This window comes from Saccopteryx leptura, chromosome 5 (assembly GCF_036850995.1).
Source record: "Saccopteryx leptura isolate mSacLep1 chromosome 5, mSacLep1_pri_phased_curated, whole genome shotgun sequence".
Taxonomy (NCBI): Eukaryota; Metazoa; Chordata; class Mammalia; order Chiroptera; family Emballonuridae; genus Saccopteryx; species Saccopteryx leptura.
This window is the reverse complement of record NC_089507.1, coordinates 215,022,633-215,042,097: the sequence shown is the minus strand read 5'-3', so window position 1 is coordinate 215,042,097 and position 19,465 is coordinate 215,022,633. Positions and strand designations below refer to the sequence as shown.

The following is a 19,465-nucleotide window of genomic DNA, read 5'->3' as shown; positions in this document are numbered from 1 at the left end:
GGCCCAGTTACGTAAGAGTTCAAAAAAAAAAAAAAAAAAAAGCTAGTTATTATTCGGGAACCATAACAGTGTCAAAGGTAGCAAATTAAACCTCATCTGTTGTCCCTGCCTGGATTTTGGTCTCATTTGGAGGTCGCTCTGGATTTGAATCTGGGTAATTTGAAGCTACCCAATCGCTGTGTGACTTTAGAAAAGAGCCTCTTACCCTCTCTCTTAGCATCAGTTTCCACAGCATGAAAACGGTCTAATGCTTGGCCCCTCGAGTCCCTTGTGAGGATCCAGTGAGCTGGAGTGAAGCCTTAGGCAGAGCCAGGCCCGGCCCCTAGCGGGCACTCACTCACTCACTAGCGGTGTCGACAGCCACGGTAATAAGGAGATGTCAGCAAGGGCCATGGCCGTCGGGTAATCCCACAGACCCGGGTCAGACTCTGCTTGGACGCTCTTCAAACACTGATTGGAAAGTACACTTTGTGCTGGGGACACACATGAGCATCACCCAGCCCCTGCCCTCCAGGGGTTCCCAGACAGTGTCAACAGGGGGACCAACCTGGGGTTGAAGGGGATCAGAGGACGGAGGGCCCGTGTTGCAAGCTGGACCGGAACCTGCTATGGGAGACGACTTCATGGAGGGTCAGGAGCCCCCAGTCACAGGTGCAGAGCAGGGAGCACTCACCCTTCAGAGAGCTGTGAGATCCCCCAGGGGGCAAGGTGGGGCCAGGCACCGGCTGGGAGATTTTACAACAGAGAGAGAACTTTGGGCTGTGAGGATGGACATTTCTGGCTCAGCTTTCTTCCTTCTGGAGTGACTTTGGGCAAGTTACTCTGTCCTTTGACCCTCCCTGTTTTCATCTAGACACTAAGATGAGAGCTCCCCACAGAGCTCTGATCAGGATGATGTTGTTTTAAGATGACACGAATCAAGCTGACCACGGCGGGCACTCAGAGAAACGGGAGCTCTCTTCCCTTCGGAGAGCCTGGGTTTGGGCCCCCAGCTCCTGGCTCTGTCCCTTACAAACCGGATGGCTTTGGGCATGTCACTTCACCTCTCCGTACCTCAGTTTCCCCACCGGTAGTCTCCTCCTGCCTCATTGGGTCGTTCTGAAGATCCCATGAGTGAATCAACCCAAGAGCACTCAGGACGCGCCCTGGGGCACATGGTGGAGCCCCCCGGGCAGGCACGGTCATTATTCTCGCCTTCCGGAAGAGGCAGGCCAGGCTGTCCATGGGATGGGGAGGGGAGAAATGGCGGAGGGGAAGGCCGGCTCGGAAGAGCAGACGTCATTCAGGACGAGGAAGGATCTCCTGCTCTGGTTGTTTTTTCTAGTATATGCGACCTTGCTCCTCCGTTATTGTCTCCCCACTTTGCAGGCTGCTCCGTCTCAGCTCCGTGACCTCCCACGGCCGAGCCGAGCCGTGTTCCTGGGTCGCTTCCCCATCTCTTTCCCGTCGGGGGTTGTCTCCTCCATGTGGTAGCCTTGCTAAGGCTGACCACAGTCAGGAGAGAGGCTGGGGGCAGACAGCCCCTGGTTGATGGGAGGCCCCTAGGGCCCCCACCCATCCCATCTCAGCAGGAACACCTCGGCTGGAGTGGCCCCTGGGGCACCGTTTCAGTGGAAGGTCCTTGGAGACGGTCCTCCGTCAGCCCCCTTCCTTCCAGGGGAGCCTTTGGAGAGGCCCAGAGTGGCTCGGGGAAGGGGCCTGGGGCGCTGGTCCCCTCCCCCTCCCCCGCAGCCACTGGGACGGCCTCCATCTCCCCGGGAGCCCAGGAAAAAGACATTTTCTCAAGTCGAGGCTTTTCAGAGTGTGAGCATGTTGAACAAGTGCACTCGAGATAATTTCTGACCCAAAGATTCTCCAAACAAGTCCAGTTGCCCAGGGCAGGACTCGTGGCCGCAGAGCTGGGCACTGCGGTCAGGGTGATTATTTCTGGGCCTGTGTGGCTCTCACCAGGTCCTGGGGGACCCCCGGGGACACGGCATGCAGGTGGGCAGAGCCAGGGCCCAGCCTGGACATGGGCTTGCCCTTCAGCCTGGCCTGAGATCCCCTCTGCTCCCAGGCCCCCTCCCTGGTCCTGGGCAAGCCACGGCCTGGGAAAACACTGGGCCCCGGGGTGCCAGGCGCCCCCGCCTTTTTCTCGTCCTGCTTGTTCCAACACCGCTCTCCCCCCCCACCCCCCCAGTTGGTCCGTGGGAAGAATGCTGTGTCCTCTGAATGGGGGCCAAGAGTGACAGGTGCTGGCAGTCCGAGCGGCATGGCCCCTGGTGTAAGAGATCCTCTCCTCCGACCCCGCCTCCCCTGCCTGTGCCCCTGCCTCCGCCTCTGCCCACCCAGCCCCATCTCCTACAACTGCCCCGGGACGGCTCCTGGGTGGCCGCTGCAAAACAAACGGCCACCACCAGGCTGGCCCTCTCTACTCCAGGTGCCCCTGTCCCCTCAGTCAGCGGGCCCTGACCTCCCCTCGGCCCGACGAGACAAGGAATCCAGCACAGCCCGACACGCCTCACGCTTCTCTCTGCAGCTAGAGAGGCTTGAGTTAGACAAGCAGAAGCAGACGCCTCCCTACCTCATGGCGACAGAAGACGGAGCAGTCGAGCTGGGAACCCAGAGCTCGTCAACAGGTGCCAAGCCGGCCGGAGACGGAGGGAGGAGCTTGGGAAGGGGTGTTTGAATCCCGGTTGGGGTGGGTTCCTCAGTGGAGGTTCTGAGGGGACGATGCAAGGGGGACTCAGGAGTCAGAATCCTCTCCGGGTAGCACGGGGTGGGCTCAAGACCCGACAGGAATTTCTCCCCGGAGAGACAAGGAAAATGTGAGTGTGAAGTTCCCATAGACAGCACCTGAACACGGCGCAGGGATGGCGGGGCGTCCGGGCCCCCAGAGGACAGACGCCCCGCCCCCGGCAGGCCTCTGGGACCCCGGGAGCCCCTCTCTAGAGCCCACCCAGTGGTTCTAGAGGCTCCGTGGGACAAGCGTTTGTAAATTGTTGCCTTGGTGGGGACCTGGGCCCAGAGCTGGTCTCTGGCAGCTGGCTGGGGAAAGGGGGGGAGGAGGGGGTTCTGACCCGTGTCTCACCTCCTCTGCAGACCAGGCTCCTCATCGCGCAGCAGGTGGAGGGGCCCCGGCAGCAGAGGAAGACCCTGGCCCCCCAGATCAAAAGAAAGACCCTGCCCCCCATGATCCAATGAAAGACCCTACCCTCCCAGACTCAAAGAAAGAACCTGCCCCCCAAGACCTAATGAAAGATCCTGCCCCCCAAGATTCAGTGAAGGACCCTGCCCTCCCAGACTCAAAGAAGGAACCTGTCCCCCAAGACCTAATGAAAGATCCTGCCCCCCAAGATCCAGTGAAGGACCCTGCCCTCCCAGACTCAAAGAAGGAACCTGTCCCCCAAGACCTAATGAAAGATCCTGCCCCCCAAGATCCAGTGAAGGGTCCTGCCCCCCCAGACTCAAAGAAGGAAACTGCCCCCCAAGACCTAATGAAAGATCCTGCCCCCCAAGACCCACTGAAAGACCCTGCCCCCCAAGATCCAGTGAAGGACCCTGCCCTCCTAGACTCAAAGAAGGAGCCTGTCCCCCCAGAACCAAAAAAAGAGAAGGTTCTTTCTGAGCCTTCTCGGCCAGAACCAATAAAGAATACTGCCCCCCCAGACTCAATAAAGGAGACTGCCCCCCTAGAACCAAAGAAGGAACCTGGCCCCCCAGATGGAAAGAAAGAATCTGCACCCCCAAACCCAATAAAAAAAACTGACCCCCCAGACTCAGTAAAGAAACCTGACCCCCCCAAACCAAAGAAGGAACCTGGCCCCTCAGATGGAAAGAAAAAACCAAATCCAATAAAGAAAACTGCCCCCCCAGGCTCAGTAAAGGAATCTGCCCCCCCAAAACCAAAGAAGGAGCCCGGCCCCCCAGATGGGAATAAAGAACCTGCCCCCCCAAACCCAATAAAGAAAACTGCCCCCCCACACCCAGAGGAAGAGCCTGCCCCCTCAGGCCCAGAAAAAGAGTCTGCCCCCCCAGGCCCAGAGAAAGAGTCTGCCCCCCCAGGCCCAGAAAAAGAGTCTGCCCCCCCAGGCCCAGAGAAAGACCCTGCCCCCCCAGGCCCAGAGAAAGAGCCTGCCCCCCCAGGCCCAGAGAAAGAGCCTGCCCCCCCAGGTCCAGAGAAAGACCCTGCCCCCCCAGGCCCAGAGAAAGAGCCTGCCCCCCCAGGCCCAGAGAAAGAGCCTGCCCCCCCAGGCCCAGAGAAAAACTCTGCCCCCCCAGGCCCAAAGAAAGAACCTGCCCCCCCAGGCCCAGAGAAAAACTCTGCCCCCCCAGGCCCAAAGAAAGAACCTGCCCCCCCAGGCCCAGAGAAAGAACCTGCCCCCCCAGGCCCAGAGAAAAACTCTGCCCCCCCAGGCCCAGAGAAAGAGCCTGCCCCCCCACACCCAGAGAAAGAGCCTGCCCCCCCAGGCCCAGAGAAAGAGCCTGCCCCCCCAGGCTCAGAGAAAAAGCCTGCCCCCCCAGGCCCAGAGAAAGAGCCTGCCCCCCCAGGCCCAGAGAAAAAGCCTGCCCCCCCACACCCAGAGAAAGAACCTGCCCCCCCAGGCCCAGAGAAAAACTCTGCCCCCCCAGGCCCAGAGAAAGAGCCTGCCCCCCCAGGCCCAGAGAAAGAGCCTGCCCCCCCAGGCCCAGAGAAAGAACCTGCCCCCCCAGGCCCAGAGAAAAACTCTGCCCCCCCAGGCCCAGAGAAAAACTCTGCCCCCCCACACCCAGAGAAAGAGCCTGCCCCCCCAGGCCCAGAGAAAGAGCCTGCCCCCCCAGGCCCAGAGAAAGAGTCTGCCCCTCCAGACTCAGAGAAAGAGTCTGCCCCTCCAGACTCAGAGAAAGACTCTGCCCCCTCAGGCCCAGAGAAAGAGCCTGCCCCCCCAGACTCAGAGAAAGAGCCTGCCCCCCCAGGCCCAGAGAAAGAGCCTGCCCCCCCAGGCCCAGAGAAAGAGCCTGCCCCCCCAGGCTCAGAGAAAGAGCCTGCCCCCCCAGGCCCAGAGAAAGAACCTGCCCCCCCAGGCCCAGAGAAAGAGCCTGCCCCCCCAGGCCCAGAGGGAGAACCTGGCTCACTCACCCTGCAGAAAGGTGACAAAGTTTCTACCCCAGAGAGAGGGGCTGGTGTCCTGGCCCAGCCTTCAGCCAGCAGCCAGGGCCTCGAGGGGGAAGACGCCTCAGGCGGGGGCCCCGCGGAGGGCAGTGCGGGGCAGCCGGCAGCCCTGCCCCAGCAGACCCGGACGGCTGAGGCCAGCGTCAGGCAGCCCGAGGACGACGGTTATCAGGAGACCTCGGGCAGCGGCAGCCAGGGTGCCAGAGCGCCCCAGGCAGGAGAGAAGGCTGCCGGCAGCCAGGGTGCCAGAGAGCCCCAGGCAGGAGAGAAGGCTGCCCAGGGCCAGGCAGCGGCCAGGAGGCCCTCCCCCGCCTTTCTGCACAGCCCCAGCTGCCCTGCGGCCATCTCTAGGTGAGTGCCCCCGGCCTGGGAGTGGGGGGAAGGGGCACTGGGCTCCATCCCTGAGGATCCACTGAGTCCTGTGTCCCAGGGACTATGGCTGTCACATTCCGTGCTGCATTGGGTAGTTCAGATGTCCCACCACCTCTGTCCTGGGTCGTGGCCATATCTCCCTGTCCCCTTGCCTGAACCAGGAATTTCATGCAAGTCTGGGATGTCGGGCAGGAGAAGTCCCCAGAGGCCACCCAGGTGGAACGCTTTTCCTCTTCTCTAGGCACCTGGAGTCCAGACTTCCCCTTACTCCCGGAACTCGGGGCTAGCCAAGGGCAGGGCTGAGACGTCAGGAGGAAAGGACAATCCCTCTTCTTAATATAATTATCAGTGTAACATTGACGACTAATGATAAGTTGGTAGATTCTTGCTAATACGTTTATAACTAACGCTAATACTTTTCATACGAAAGCCTCAGTCTTATGATGCAGTCCATTCCACTTACCCGAAGGCTAATCGTATTCATGAGGTTGTTAATGATATATTACTGTAAACCACAATAATAACACCATCTCCATTTAAATTTTATATTAATATGAGTTGCATTGCCACAGCTTTTAAGAATCAGGAGCTATGTAATCTCCCTAATTATATCCACATAATGATTAACCATACACAATCCTATTAATGATCTGTTATTAGTATGTTGATAGTCAAGATGATGACCACAGTCCTTTATGGCATGACTATCCCTTGATTGTTGTACAAAGTGGATTCGGAGACATTGCCCCCTGCATTTGGGATGAGGGGTGAGGGGCGGGGTGTATCCGCTCCAGAGAGCCAATGAGACTTTGGAAGCATGAGGACCCACCGGAGGTCACAGTGGGGGTGCGCCTGCTAAGGGCTTCACCTCTGTGTTCTCACTTTCTAGCCCTGAGGAGTTGCTGGCCAAGGAGCCCCCAAATGAGGCATCAGAACCCATCTTTGAAGGGGTATCTGAAACCCCCGGCCCCACGGACCCTGAGCCGGCGGAGGCAGCAGCAGGAGGGGAGAGCATCCCGGAAGGCGTCCAGAAGGCGTCAGGCCCGGCTGAGGCGTGCGGGGACACCCCCCTGGGGATTGGGTTCCCAGCTGTGCCCCCACAGAGCCCCGAAGTGGGGCAGGCCTCCTGTCTCACAGCCAAGGAGGAGGACTGCTTCCAGATTTTGGGTAGGCAAGGGGCAGGTGTGGGTGGGGCTGCCCAGGGGTCCAGAGAAGGGGGAAGGGAAATCCCCAAGCCTTCCCAGGTTAGCAGTTTCTCAGCCCGGCCAACACATCTAAGGGTCAGCCAGCTGCAGGAAGCACGCTCCTAGACCCTTCTGATGGATGGGGAAGCAGGAGCTCGGAAAAAGGAAACGGAGTGAGTGCCCCAAGTCCACAGCTGGGAGAGGATGTGGACCTGTCAGGGCGGCCTGACTCCAACGCTCACTTTTCTTTTTTCTAATCAAGAGAGAGAGAGAGAGACAGACAGACAGACAGCCAGACAGAAGAGAGAAAAATGAGAAGTTCTTTGTTGTGGCACCTTAGCTGTTCATCGATTGCTTTCTCATATGTGCCTGGACTGGGGGGCTCCAGCTGCGCCTGCGACCCCTTGCTCAAGCCAGCGACCTTTAGGGCTCAAGCCGGCAACCTCGGGGTTTTGAATCTGGGTCCTCTGCATCCCAGGCCGACGTTCTATCCACTGTGCCACCACCTGGTCGGGCTACAGTTCACTTTTGACTTTCTTTTAAGAACTTTGGCTAAAATGGGGTTTTGTGCCTGACCTGTGGTGGCGCAGTGAATAAAGCATCGACCTGGAAATGCTGAGGTCACCGGTTTGAAACCCTGGGCTTGCCTGGTCAAGGCACCTATGGGAGTTGATGCTCCCAGCTCCTCCCCCCTGTCTCCCTCTTCTCTCTCTCTCTCTCTCTCTCTCTCTCTCTCTCTCTCCTCTCTAAAATGAATAAATAAAATAAAAATAAAATAAAATGGGGTTTCGAAAAAAGTCCAGCAGATTATGGGAGCAACACCGACTGTGTGGACAGTGGGATTTTTTATTTATTTATTCATTTTTAGAGAGGAGAGAGAGAGAGACAGAGAGAGAGAAGGGGGGAGGAGCTGGAAGCATCAACTCCCATATGTGCTTTGACCAAGCAAGCCCAGGGTTTCGAACTGGCAACCTCAGCATTTCCAGGTCCACACTTTATCCCCTGCGCCACCACAGGTCAGGCGATAGTGGGATTTGAAGTCAGCCTGTAGAAGGATGAAAGTGCCAGGCCTGAGTATTACATACAACCCGGATGGGGTGGGTGGGTCATGGGAGCCAGAGAGGGCTCATGAGCTGAGGAGCACAGGCACTGTGTGTGGAAGCCGTGGCCAAGGAAGCTGGGCGCAGGGGACGGGTAGGACGGTGGCGCGGCCTGAAGTGACGATCAGACCAGGAGGCGGTGGGTGATTCAGTGGGCAGCAGGTAGCCGCTGAGCAAGCATGAGCTTGACAAGTAGGTGAATAGACCTGGGCAAGGGTGCAGCAGGACTGGGGGTGGGGTGAGATGGGGTCAGGAGAGCCCAGAGTGTCCTGACGCCCCCCCCCCCGGGCTGAGGTGCCCCGGGAGACCTGCCAACCTGCCTGGTGAACGGCACAGTGCCACCCAGACAGGGTGGGAGGACCTGGCGGCTGGGCGGCAGCCAGGAGCCCTGCCTCCTCCCCGGAGCAGCCGGAGACCTCTGCCCCGCCCCGCCCAGAAATCACATCCTCGGGCTGACGGGACCTGAACGGCCTCCAAGGGCCGTCTAATTTATCACCAGCCCGGCTTCCCTGCCACCTCCGGCTATTTATAAACAAGGTTTCCATTCCCGATGATTCAGCGGCCAGGGTGCCTATTCCCCACAGTTGCCACTAGGTGGCAGCCCCTCCCTACAAAATTCCACCCCTTCCCTCCCCCTCCCCCATCCGCCCAACCTCTCCCAGCCCCTCCCTGCCCCTGGGTTAGCCACCCATTCCACAGGCTGGGCCAGCTTGTGGTGTTATCCGAGGGGATAGTAGGCAGATATCATCACCTTACCCCATCAGACATAGTAATCCTTATCCGAAATTGGAAACTCGGCCCCCTAGGCCCTGTCCTGGAGCCAGCTGTCCCCCAAGTATCACTCAGGGAGCCTCCCTGGATGGGCCCAGGCCAGGCGGGGGAGGGGTGGGGGTTGTGCCAGGATGGACCCTCAGCAGCCCTGGCACTGACTGTGACGGCCCTGCTCTGCCTCCAGACGACTGCCCGCCACCCCCGGCCCCCTTCCCCCACCGCATTGTGGAGCTGAGGACCGGGAATGCCAGCAGCCAGTTCACCATGAACTCCAAGGAGGCTCTGGGCGGGTGAGAACTGAGACCCTGCGCCCCCCAGAGAGCATCGAGCCCCCAGGGGCTCCACACCTTCCCTGTGCAGGCCCTGCCACCGTCACTCACACAGACACAGCTTTGGTCACTCGGTATTTCCTGTTGTCTCCATTTCAGGGACCACACTGACCCCCTCCAGGGGAATCCCTGCCCTGTAAAAAGCCCTGAAGTTTCCCCCTCACCCGGGGGCCCAGAGCCCAGGGCCCCTGTCTACCACAAGCCTGTGAGTTATCACATCGGGGGCCACCCTTCAGATGAGCCGGCCCTCCCTGTGCCCACAGTTTGTGTGGCCAGGCCATTGTCCCTGCCGTAGAGCACTAAGGGCGAATCGGGCTGGCTGGGCGAATGCCCTCGCCTCATGGTAGCAAACAGTCCAGGTAGGGCACAGAGCACGGCCGCCCCTCCCCCACCCCGGGGAACCCCTGACTCCCAGCCTCTTCTCTCTCCAGCGGCAAGTTTGGGACAGTCTGCACCTGCACAGAGAAAGCCACAGGCCTCAAGCTGGCGGCCAAGGTCATCAAGAAACAGACACCCAAAGACAAGGTAGTCGGGCTGGGGGCTTGCTATGTGGGAGGGGGGATCCTTGGAGTCGGGGGGCCTCTCACCTCCCTCTACTCACGTGTCTGTCCAGATGGACAGACAGACAGCCTTGCCACTGGGGCCTGATGCCCTTAAGTGTGAACCAGACTCCCCAGGCAGAGAGCTTATCCTAGGGACTTCCCCTTCTAGGCATAGGCTAGTCATGCTTGGTTCAATTCAACAAATACTGGGAAGTACAGGCTCTGGGCCAGGCCCCGTGCTGGGAGCACCAGGGTAACCGGCCCCGTCCTGAACTCTGCCTCTAGCACCCAGCCCAGGCCTGGTTCAGAGGAGGACGAGCACAGGGTTTGTGGAAGGGAGGAAGGAAGGAAGGGAGGGAGGGAGGGAGGGAGGAAGGAATGAAGGAAGGAAGGAAGGGGCTCACACGGAGTAAGGGGTCGGGTGTGTGAGGAGGTGATGATGACCCACCCACCTGGCGTGGCAAGAGCACGCACTTGAGCAGGGGTAGTGAGGAGGGGGCAGAGCAGGCCCCTGTTTCAGTCTGTGGGGTGGCCCCCTCCCTAACAAGGACTCTGAAGAAGGGGAGACCATGGGAGGAGAGGCCTGAGCACTCGAAACAGCAGGGAAGTGCCGGGGACCCTTGAGTTGAGGCCGGGGAGCTGGGAAGTGAGGCTGTGGGCATTCCAGGCCGAGAGCACGGCATGTGCAAAGGCCAGGAGAGGCCCGGAAAATGTCTGAGAAGCAGTTCCGGGGCGCTGTGGCCCTGACCTCCCCGTCACGGCTCCGGGCACATGTGGGAGGCGTGTGTTCTCTGTGTGACTCTGCCCTTCCCTGCCTCTTCCACTTGACAGGGCCTGGATCCATATTATTGACGACTGGGTCCCCAGGCCTCTATTACGGACCTGGTTCAGCGTAGATGCTCCATCCATATGTACTGTGTAAATTAACTGGAGAGAAGCTATTGATTAATTAATTACCAAGCAATTTTTGTGAGTGTGTGCATGCTATTCGGAGTGTGAGGGAAATGGCAGCGAACTAAAAAAAAATAAATAAATGAAGTCCCTGCCCTTATGGGCTGACATGTTAGAGAGAAATAAACAGACAACTCAAAAAGCAAAGGTAGCAAAAGGCGTGGTGTCAGGAACCGAGAAGTTCTAGGACGAAAAAGAAAGGCAGGAGGAAACAGGGAAGAACAGGGAATGTTCTGAGAGAGGAAGGTGAGGCGAGGCCTCTCTGAGGCATGGATGTCAACTGAGACGTGAATGAAGGAATGGAATAATGTGGGCGACGATATGATGTTCTGGGGGGGGGAGGGGACACTTCAGGGAGAGGCCTGATTTGTAGATTGGCCAATTTCCTTGGTGTAAATATTTCTACCATAGCTGATTTCAAACTACCAATGTGACCACTGGGTTGTCAACTTCCTCAAAGCGACAGGTGATGGTGGCTCAGGCTAGGAAGGCAGTGATGGGAGAGGTGAGAGAGGACTGGATCCGTAATCTAGTTTGAAGACAGAGTCGGAAGGTCTCCTGAGGGATTGGATGCGGGGTGCGAGGAGCCAAGGTGAAGAGAAGAGTCGGAAATGGCTCCTAACTTCCAGTCGCGCACACCTGGGCGAAGAGTGATGTCCTCCTGCCAATGAGCAAGCTGAGGGCAACTGAATTGTGGGAAGGGGTGGAACCAAGGGCTTCCTTTTGGACGTGATAGATTTGACACGTGCCTGTTAGACATACAAGGGAGCCTGACCAGGCGGTGGCGCAGTGCATAGAGCATCGGACTGGGACGCAGAGGACCCAGGTTCGAGACCTCAAGGTCGCCAGCTTGAGCGCAGGCTCATCTGATTTGAGCAAAGCTCACCAGCTTGGACCCAAAGTCGCTGGCTTGAGCAAGGGGTCACTCGGTCTGCTGAAGGCCCGTGGTCAAGGCACATATAAGAAAGCAATCAATGAACAACTAAGGTGTCGCAATGAAAAACTGATGATTGATGGTTATCTCTCTCCATTCTTGTCTGTCTGTCCCTGTCTACCCCTCTCTCTGACTCTCTCTCTGTCTCTGTTAAAAAAACCCCACAAAAAAACAAAAACAAGGGAAAGGCCAGTTGGGCAGTTGGGAGACATGGGTATGTGGAGTTCAAGGGAGCGCCCAGAGGTGGATGGAGCTGTGTATTTGGAGAGCAATCACATTTGGGTGGAGAATGCCCAGGGGGACAGTGTAGGGAGGGGACTAGTGAGTGAGGAAACCTGGGCCCCCAGGATCCCAGTGGGTCCGGAGGAAGGGAAGGACCGCCAGGGACTGGGGGTGGTGAGGACACAGGCTGGAAGGTGAGGTGTAGGAGGCTGGGCAGTGGTCCAGGCAGGGTCTGCTCGGGACGCAGGTATGGAAGGTGGAGGGCAGGGAATGGTGACTCTTGGATGGTCCCCAGGACATGGTGAAGCTTGAGATCGAGGTCATGAACCAGCTGAACCACCGCAACCTGATCCAGCTCTACGCGGCCATGGAGACCCCCCACGACATCATCCTGTTCCTGGAGTAGTGAGTGCCGTTGTGGGGGGTGGGCCGTGGGGGGGCTGGGGGGGCGGAGGCCCAGAGGCAGACTGCAGAGGGGTCTGTGCATGCAGCATCGAGGGCGGCGAGCTCTTCGAGAGGATTGTGGACGAGGACTACCAGCTGACCGAGGTGGACACCATGGTGTTTACCAGGCAGATCTGCGACGGGATCCTCTTCATGCATAAGATGAACGTTCTGCACCTGGATCTCAAGGTACGGGGGAGGGGGGGAGGCAGGGCCTCCGGGGAGGGGTCAGGGCAGCAGCTGAGCCCTGGGAATCAGTGACGCAACCAGCCAGCCCTCCATCCGTCCTCTCACCTTGTAGAGTCAGGGAGGGTTTACTGAGCACTTACTAAGTACCAGGAGTTGAGAATAAGACAACACACAAAAGGCTTGGTCCTGGCTCTTAAGAGCTTCTCGTCTAACACCGGGTACTTGCTGACAGTGTCTTCTGCCGCCTCGCGAACCCCAAGCTCAGCGCCTCCCAGGTAGAATTTACTAATTCGTGTGGCAGAAGCGCTGACCTCCGTGCGCCGGCCCTGAGAGGCGCGCCGTTGTTTGTTTCTCTACCCAGCAAATAATTGCGGAGGGTCGACTCCGCGCCACCTGGCCGTGCTCCTCTAGCTGGCGGAGATCAAGGGGTGAACAAAAGAGGTCACAAGGCCCGCCCTCCTGAGGCTTACGTTCCAGAGGGGGAGTCAGGAAAACAAACCATAAGGGCCGCGTCTCTGCCGCGATGCACGCACGCGCAGTAGGCGCTAACAGCAAGGTTTAATGACGATGTATCTCCCTCTCTCTTCTGACCTTGCTGGGGCGGGACCTTGCCCATCGCAGGTTAGAGGAAACGATGGATTTATTTATTTATTTATTTATTTATTTATTTATTTATTTATTTATTTATTTATTTTTGTATTTTTCCGAAGCTGGAAACGGGGAGAGACAGTCAGACAGACTCCCGCATGCGCCTGACCAGGATCCACCCCACACGCCCACCAGGGGCGACGCTCTGCCCACCAGGGGGCGATGCTCTGCCCCTCCGGGGTGTAGCCCTGCCGCGACCAGAGCCACTCTAGCGCCTGGGGCAGAGGCCAAGGAGCCATCCCCGGCGCCTGGGCCATCTTTGCTCCAATGGAGCCTCCGCTGCGGGAGGGGAAGAGAGAGACAGAGAGGAAGGAGAGGGGGGGGGGTGGAGAAGCAAATGGGCGCTTCTCCTATGTGCCCTGGCCGGGAATCGAACCCGGGTCCCCCGCACGCCAGGCCGACGCTCTACCGCTGAGCCCACCGGCCAGGGCAGGAAACGATGGATTTTATGATCAAGGGGTAGTGACCACCCGGGGCTTAGCGTTCTTGGCCGCTGCGTGGTGCAGGCAGGGGCAACAGGAGAGCCGGCCCGTCCCTGTCCTTAGGGCGGGTGGTCATGTGTGTAGGGTAAGCGGCCAGGCGAGGAGAGATAGAACATGCACACCGAGGTGGGTTTCGGGTCCATCAGCAAGGTGGACGGATGGTGCTTGCGTTGGCTCATTTGATTGAATACGTGCTGGGTACCTGCTAGCGTGCCACCACCCTGCCGGAGGCCCGGGTGGGCGTGGCCACGGGGAGGAGGGAGGACACACCCTGTGCCCGGAGCCTGCGGGCTCGAGGGGCAAAACACACACCCATAAAATAATCCTCAAAGAAAGAGATCTTTTAAAACACATCGGAAGCCTTATGCAGAGGCACGTGAGAGCAGCGGGGAGGTGTACAAGATGGAAGGGGAGAAGCGGGCAGAGGCTAAGTGTTGGAGGTCCGGAGCTGGCCAGGGAGCTGCTGCTGCTGCGGCTGCTGGTGCACCTGTCCCGCGCGCGTGCTCACTAGGGGTCAGAGGCCACTCAGGGTGCGTGCCCCTCCCACCAGCCCACTGGGTCAGGTACGCTGTTATCCTCCCTGCCGCCCCACAAGGGAGAGAGAAAGGACCCAAGGAGACAGGATCAGTGGGGCCAACATGGCAGAGGGAAGTTAGGAGGCTGTGTCATAAGCCAGGAGAGAGATGGCGGGGCTGGCACCAGTGGCAGTGGGGGGGGGAGGGGTTAGGGGGGTGGAAGGTAGCCAGACAATGGATGCATTCTGATTTGCTGATGGTTTGGATGGGGTGTGGGAGGGGGAGGAAGGAAAGAGGAAGGGCGACCCCTGCATTTCTGGATGGCACCATGTTGTTGGAGGCCTGCCTTTCTCCAAGGAAAGCCGATTTCTGTGGGGTCGAGCAGGACCCCCAGGGAAAACGCTATGTCCCGGGCAGAAGCTCAACGTTGAGCCTCTGTACCCTGAAACGGGCTTTCTTCAGGATAGCAGTAAGTTATTTATTTATTTATTTATTTATTTATATTTTTTTTACAAAGACAGAGAGTCAGAGAGAGGGATAGACAGGGACAGACAGACAGGAACGGAGAGATGAGAAGCATCAATCATTAGTTTTTCGTTGCACGTTGTGACACCTTAGTTGTTCATTGATTGCTTTCTCATATGTGCCTTGACCGTGGGGCTACAGCAGACCGAGTAACCCCTTGCTTGAGCCAGCGACCTTGGGTCCAAGGTTGTGAGCTTTGCTCAAACCAGATGAGCCCGCGCTCAAGCTGGCAACCTCGGGGTCTCGAACCTGGGTCCTCTGCATCCCAGTCCGACACTCTATCCACTGCGCCACCGCCTGGTCAGGCAGCAGTAAGTTTTCATGAAAAAAAGTGCTTCACGGTCAAGGAGGTCGGGTGAGCCGGGGTGTCTCAGAAAGTCCGGCATCCTCCAAAAGGTCTGGGTCTGTCTGGTCCGTGCCCCCTGGGACCTTTCTTTCCTCTCACTGTTTTGGTGGGACACCAGGTCGCGTGATGAAAGCCGCTGGTGTCCCTCGCTAAGTGAACGCATGGGTGGGAAAGGGGCCTTCCGGAAGTATGTCATTAGGCGCCTCTGACCAAATGCCCACAGAGCCCAGACGAGTAGCTGGACACAGGACGGGGTTCAAGGGCCCGTCAGGACGGGGGAGGCCACCAGGGAACGGGAGGACTTTCGCTGACTCCTGTCAGCACGTCTCTTGCGCACGCCGGCTCTTTCGGGAGGTGCCGAAAATCAGGAAATCGGGGTTTGTGTGCGAAGTCCCCTGCCTTTTAGCTGCTGTTAACTATGTGCTTAAAATACTCCTGCCCTGTAAACTCAGAGCCGCCCTGCGCCCTGGTGTTGGGGGGAGGGGAGATGGAGACCCAGCGTGGGTCATTCACGGGCTCACCGGTGCCTGGAGCACAGGGTTCTGGGAGCCGTGGCCGGGCACCTGCGGGTGTCTGTGTGAGACGCTGAGGGTGGGGCGTAAAGGGGCGGGAGAAGGCCGTCTTCTCCCTGGAAGAGCCGACCCACCAGTGTACTGTCCACCCAGCCCCCCCCCAACTCCCACCCCATAGAGTGCACTGTGGATCCTTGCTGGCTGGCGGCAGGCAGAACGATATCAAGGCACCAGCTGTTAGAGTCAGACAGTTGTGGGGCCAAGTCCTGACTTCGTCACTTACTTGTTGGGTGACTGTGACCAGGTCACTTCTGTGCGTGAGCCTCAGTTTTCTCAGCTGGGAAATGGGGATGGAGAATGACCGTCTCTGCCTCATAGAGCTGTTGAGAGGATGGACGAGCTAACACATGGAGTTAATACAGGCATTTGGGAGGTGGGTGTCATCATCCCTAACTGGTAGGACAAGAGCGGCACATCTCAGAGCACTCCAGGGGCAGCATGAAGCCCCCGTGTCCCCGAGAGGTGTCCTCTGGGAGCCCTGGGCCGGTGTTCTGTTTCCCTGGGCTCTGGAGCTCCGTGTTCCTGGCGGCGGCCCTGAGCTAGCCTCCCACCGGGGCACGCTGTCTTCTGCGGGCTTCAGTTTCTCCAGCCTCCGAATTCCAGAACCCTGTGGTTCTTTCGTGGCCTTAAATGGAGGAACGTGCCACCTGCACCCACCCGGGAGCCTGTGCGGCGAAGCCCCATCCGAGTCCCCCTCGGGCCCTCCGCTTCCACGCCTGTGCCTGGAACAGGCGGGTCCAGGGGGCTTGGACGGGCTGCCAGTTCTGACAGCCTGGGCCTCTGGCTGGACCTGGGACTTGGGTGGACCTGGACAGGGAGGGAGGGAGGGAGGGAGGGAGGGAGGGAAGGAGGGAGAGCTGGGTCAGAGGCCAACCCAGGCCACCCCTTCTCCTTAGCCAGAGAACATCCTGTGCGTCAACACCACGGGCCATTTGGTGAAGATCATTGACTTCGGCCTGGCACGGAGGTACCACCTGGGGGTGGGGGGTGGAGGGCGCCTGGGAACGGGCTGGGAGCTGGGCTCTGAGGATCTGCTCTCACCCCCAGGTATAACCCCAACGAGAAGCTGAAGGTGAATTTTGGGACCCCGGAGTTCCTGTCACCTGAGGTGGTGAACTATGATCAGATCTCTGACAAGACAGACATGTGGAGTATGGGGGTCATCACCTACATGCTGTGAGCCCCAGTGTTTCTGGGATTGGGGCACCTGGGTGGGCAGCTGAGGCCAAGACTGGCCTTGGGGTCCTGGTAAGGTGGTCCCACCTCCCCACTTGCTCAGTCAGGGGTTTGCTGGAGGTTGGGAGTGCTAGGGAGAACCAGGAAAGGGGGACTTTGTACCCATTTTATAAGTGGAGAAACCAAGGCCCCTAAAAGCATAGCATCCCGGTCCAGGGCTCTGGACACAGATCTCTGATGACTCAGGGTGGGGGCAGAGGCGGAGTAGACATTTTTATTTTATTTTTTTTGTGCACGCACCATTCCTCTTCTTCACTGTAACCCTGGGAAGCTGGGATGATTATTCCCATTTTACAGATGAGAAGAGTGAGGCTCAGAGAGGGGAAGTGACTTGCCCAAGGTCACCCAGCCAGATTCAAACTCAGGTCTGTCCCATTTGAGAGGCTGGGGGTCTTTTCAGCACCTGGTGCTGCCTCCTAGGATCTATCCCCACCCCCTAAACCCTCCAAGGTGACTTAGCATCTCTAAGCTGACCTCCCTGCCCCCTGCCATCCCCTTCCCCCAGGCTGAGCGGCCTCTCCCCCTTCCTGGGAGATGACGACACAGAGACCCTAAACAATGTTCTGTCTGGCAACTGGTACTTTGACGAGGAGACCTTTGAGGCTGTGTCAGATGAGGCCAAGGACTTTGTCTCCAACCTGCTCGTCAAGGACCAGGGGTGAGGCTGCTCCCGCCGCATGTGAGCCCGTGTGTGTGTGTGAGCTCAGGGCGTGCACGTGCAGGCGGAGAGGGAACTGGCTGCAGGGCCGGCTGGGCTCTGGTGCCTTGTGGGCACGCCACCTACCCTCTCCACGCTGCCCCCTCTCCACAGGGCCCGCATGAGCGCTGCCCAGTGCCTCGCCCACCCCTGGCTCAACAACCTGGCAGAGAAAGCCAAGCGCTGCAATCGGCGCCTCAAGTCCCAGATCTTGCTTAAGAAATACCTCATGAAGAGACGCTGGAAGGTACCGCTGGGCTGGGGTGGGTGGAGGGAGGGCTGCAAGGCGGGAAGGGCTCCTGGCACCAGACCCCAGGCCCCACCAGCCCTGGCCTGGCCGGTTCTGTTGATTAGACCTGGCCCCGTCTGGGAAACAAGGGTTGGCTTTTCTCTCTTTGTCCTGTACTGGCTCCTGACTCTCCACCCACCCCCTCAACCCCAAGGAGGGGTGTCCATCTGGGGTTGGGGTTCATCACAGGCTTCCTTTCTTCATTTTATATATATTTATTAAGCCTCTACTACATCTAGGCACTGGGGATACACCAGTGGATAGAAGAGACAAGGGTTTCAGTCTTTGTGGACTTATTTTTGATGGTGGTGGTGATATTAAAAAGGGGAAAGGAAGGGCTCTAGAAAAAATAAAGATGGTCAAGAGCACCAGAGGATACTAGGGGAAGAGTGTCCCAGACGGAGGGAACAGCCAGTGCAAAGGCCCTGAGGTAGAAGCATGGTTGGCAAGTAACAAGGAACAGTGGGCAACCAGTATGGATGGAGTGAAAGGTTCAAGGGGGTGGGGGAGATGAGCTCAGAGAGGAGTGGGAGGCAGGGTGTGGAGGGACTCATCCACCATGGCCAGGCGTTTGTTTATCTTTTACTTCGAACGTCTTGAGCAGAGCAAGAGTCCGGCTGACAAATCTGTTGAATGAAGGAAGGAATCCTGGAGGATTCAGCGTCATAGCACCTCCTGTGGCCATTTTGGGCACTGCACCCTCCCTGACCCATAAGAAATGAGACTTTAGGAGACAGCTTAGCAGTCCCTTGCCCTGAGGCTGATTGGGACCCCTTTCCCTCACCCTCCAGAAAAACTTCATTGCAGTCAGCGCTGCCAATCGCTTCAAGAAGATCAGCAGCTCAGGGGCACTGATGGCGCTGGGGGTCTGAGTCCCAGGAGCGACTGAGGCCTGGATGCAGCCGCACTGTGGCCAGGGCCGAAGCCACGTGGCCCAGAAGGCCAGAGACGACGGGCCAGACCCCAGGGTGGGCTGACCAGGATGAGGCTGCGCCAGGCCAGGAGGCTCGGGGCTCCCCACGCCCCCACGCAGTGACTGCTTCCCCGATGAGAGCCGCCTCGGATGTGACCTGAATCCATCCTGCTAACACCTTCCCAGACAGGGCTCCAGCCCAGCAGCCCCGGCCTAGACTCCAAGGGTGGGTCCCCCTGCTCCCTCCCCACCCTGGTCTCTGAACTGCTGCCCTGGGGACCCCTGCTCGGCCCCACCTGGGCATCCCTGGCCTGGGCTTGCTCCTAGCTGGGGTGGGAGGGCTGGCGGTCCCAGTGTGTGGGGCTCCTGCCGGTCCCAGTGTGTGGGGCTCCTGCCGCTGTGGTGGGAGGCAGGAAGGCCACAAAGCCGATTCCTGAGGCCCAGCTGCGGAGGAGACAGAGCAGGCTTTGTGAAAGAGGATCTTCGTGCCCCACCCCCTCCCCACACCCAACAGATAAGGCTTAGCGCGCACCATCTGGCAGGTCCCGCCCCCGCCCACCTTGCTTGCCGACCACCAACACACAGGAACTCAGTGAGAGCAAGGACGCCCAGCCCACTGGACCGAGGGCAGGGAGGGACTTGGGGGACATGGGAGACCACCCCCACGCTTGCCTGAGGGCCAAGCCGGCTCACACCAGCCACTCCGGGCCCTCATCCCAGGGGTAACCCACGGGCCTCAGATGGTGAGGTCAGCAGGCCGCGGAGGAGTGAGAAGGCCGTGAGGCGGCCCCCAACCCGCGCTAGCTTGTGCCTTGTAAATAAATGTACAGGTTGGACGTGGCCTCTTCCTTCTGCATTCAATTCACGCAGGTGAAGTCACCGACACGCCCCCAATTCATCGAGAACTCCTGTATGCCACGCACGTTAGTGGCCACTGTCCGTTCGCAGTGTACTGATCACCAGTGCAGCCCTAGGGGCCCGCCCGCCCAGCGCATGACCTGGGCACGTGGCTTCCCTACTCTGTGCCTCAGTTTCCTCGTTTGTGAGAGGGAGGTCCCAGCACCAGCGAACAT

General features: G+C 58.8%; 1 protein-coding gene across 1 annotated transcript; it reads left to right on the top strand.

Annotated features, from left to right (window-relative positions):
* Positions 1–2,333: 2,333 nt before the first annotated feature.
* Positions 2,334–18,758, top strand: MYLK2 (myosin light chain kinase 2). Its single transcript, XM_066384105.1, has 14 exons — positions 2,334–2,618; positions 3,082–3,105; positions 4,867–5,357; positions 5,403–5,482; positions 6,393–6,670; positions 8,743–8,848; positions 9,319–9,412; positions 11,832–11,941; positions 12,028–12,169; positions 16,154–16,224; positions 16,305–16,433; positions 16,999–17,151; positions 17,305–17,437; positions 18,271–18,758. The coding sequence occupies exons 1-14, from the start codon at positions 2,567–2,569 to the stop codon at positions 18,349–18,351; spliced, it is 1,944 nt and encodes a 647-aa protein (XP_066240202.1). The 5' UTR covers positions 2,334–2,566; the 3' UTR covers positions 18,352–18,758.
* The last annotated feature ends 707 nt before the right edge of the window (positions 18,759–19,465 follow it).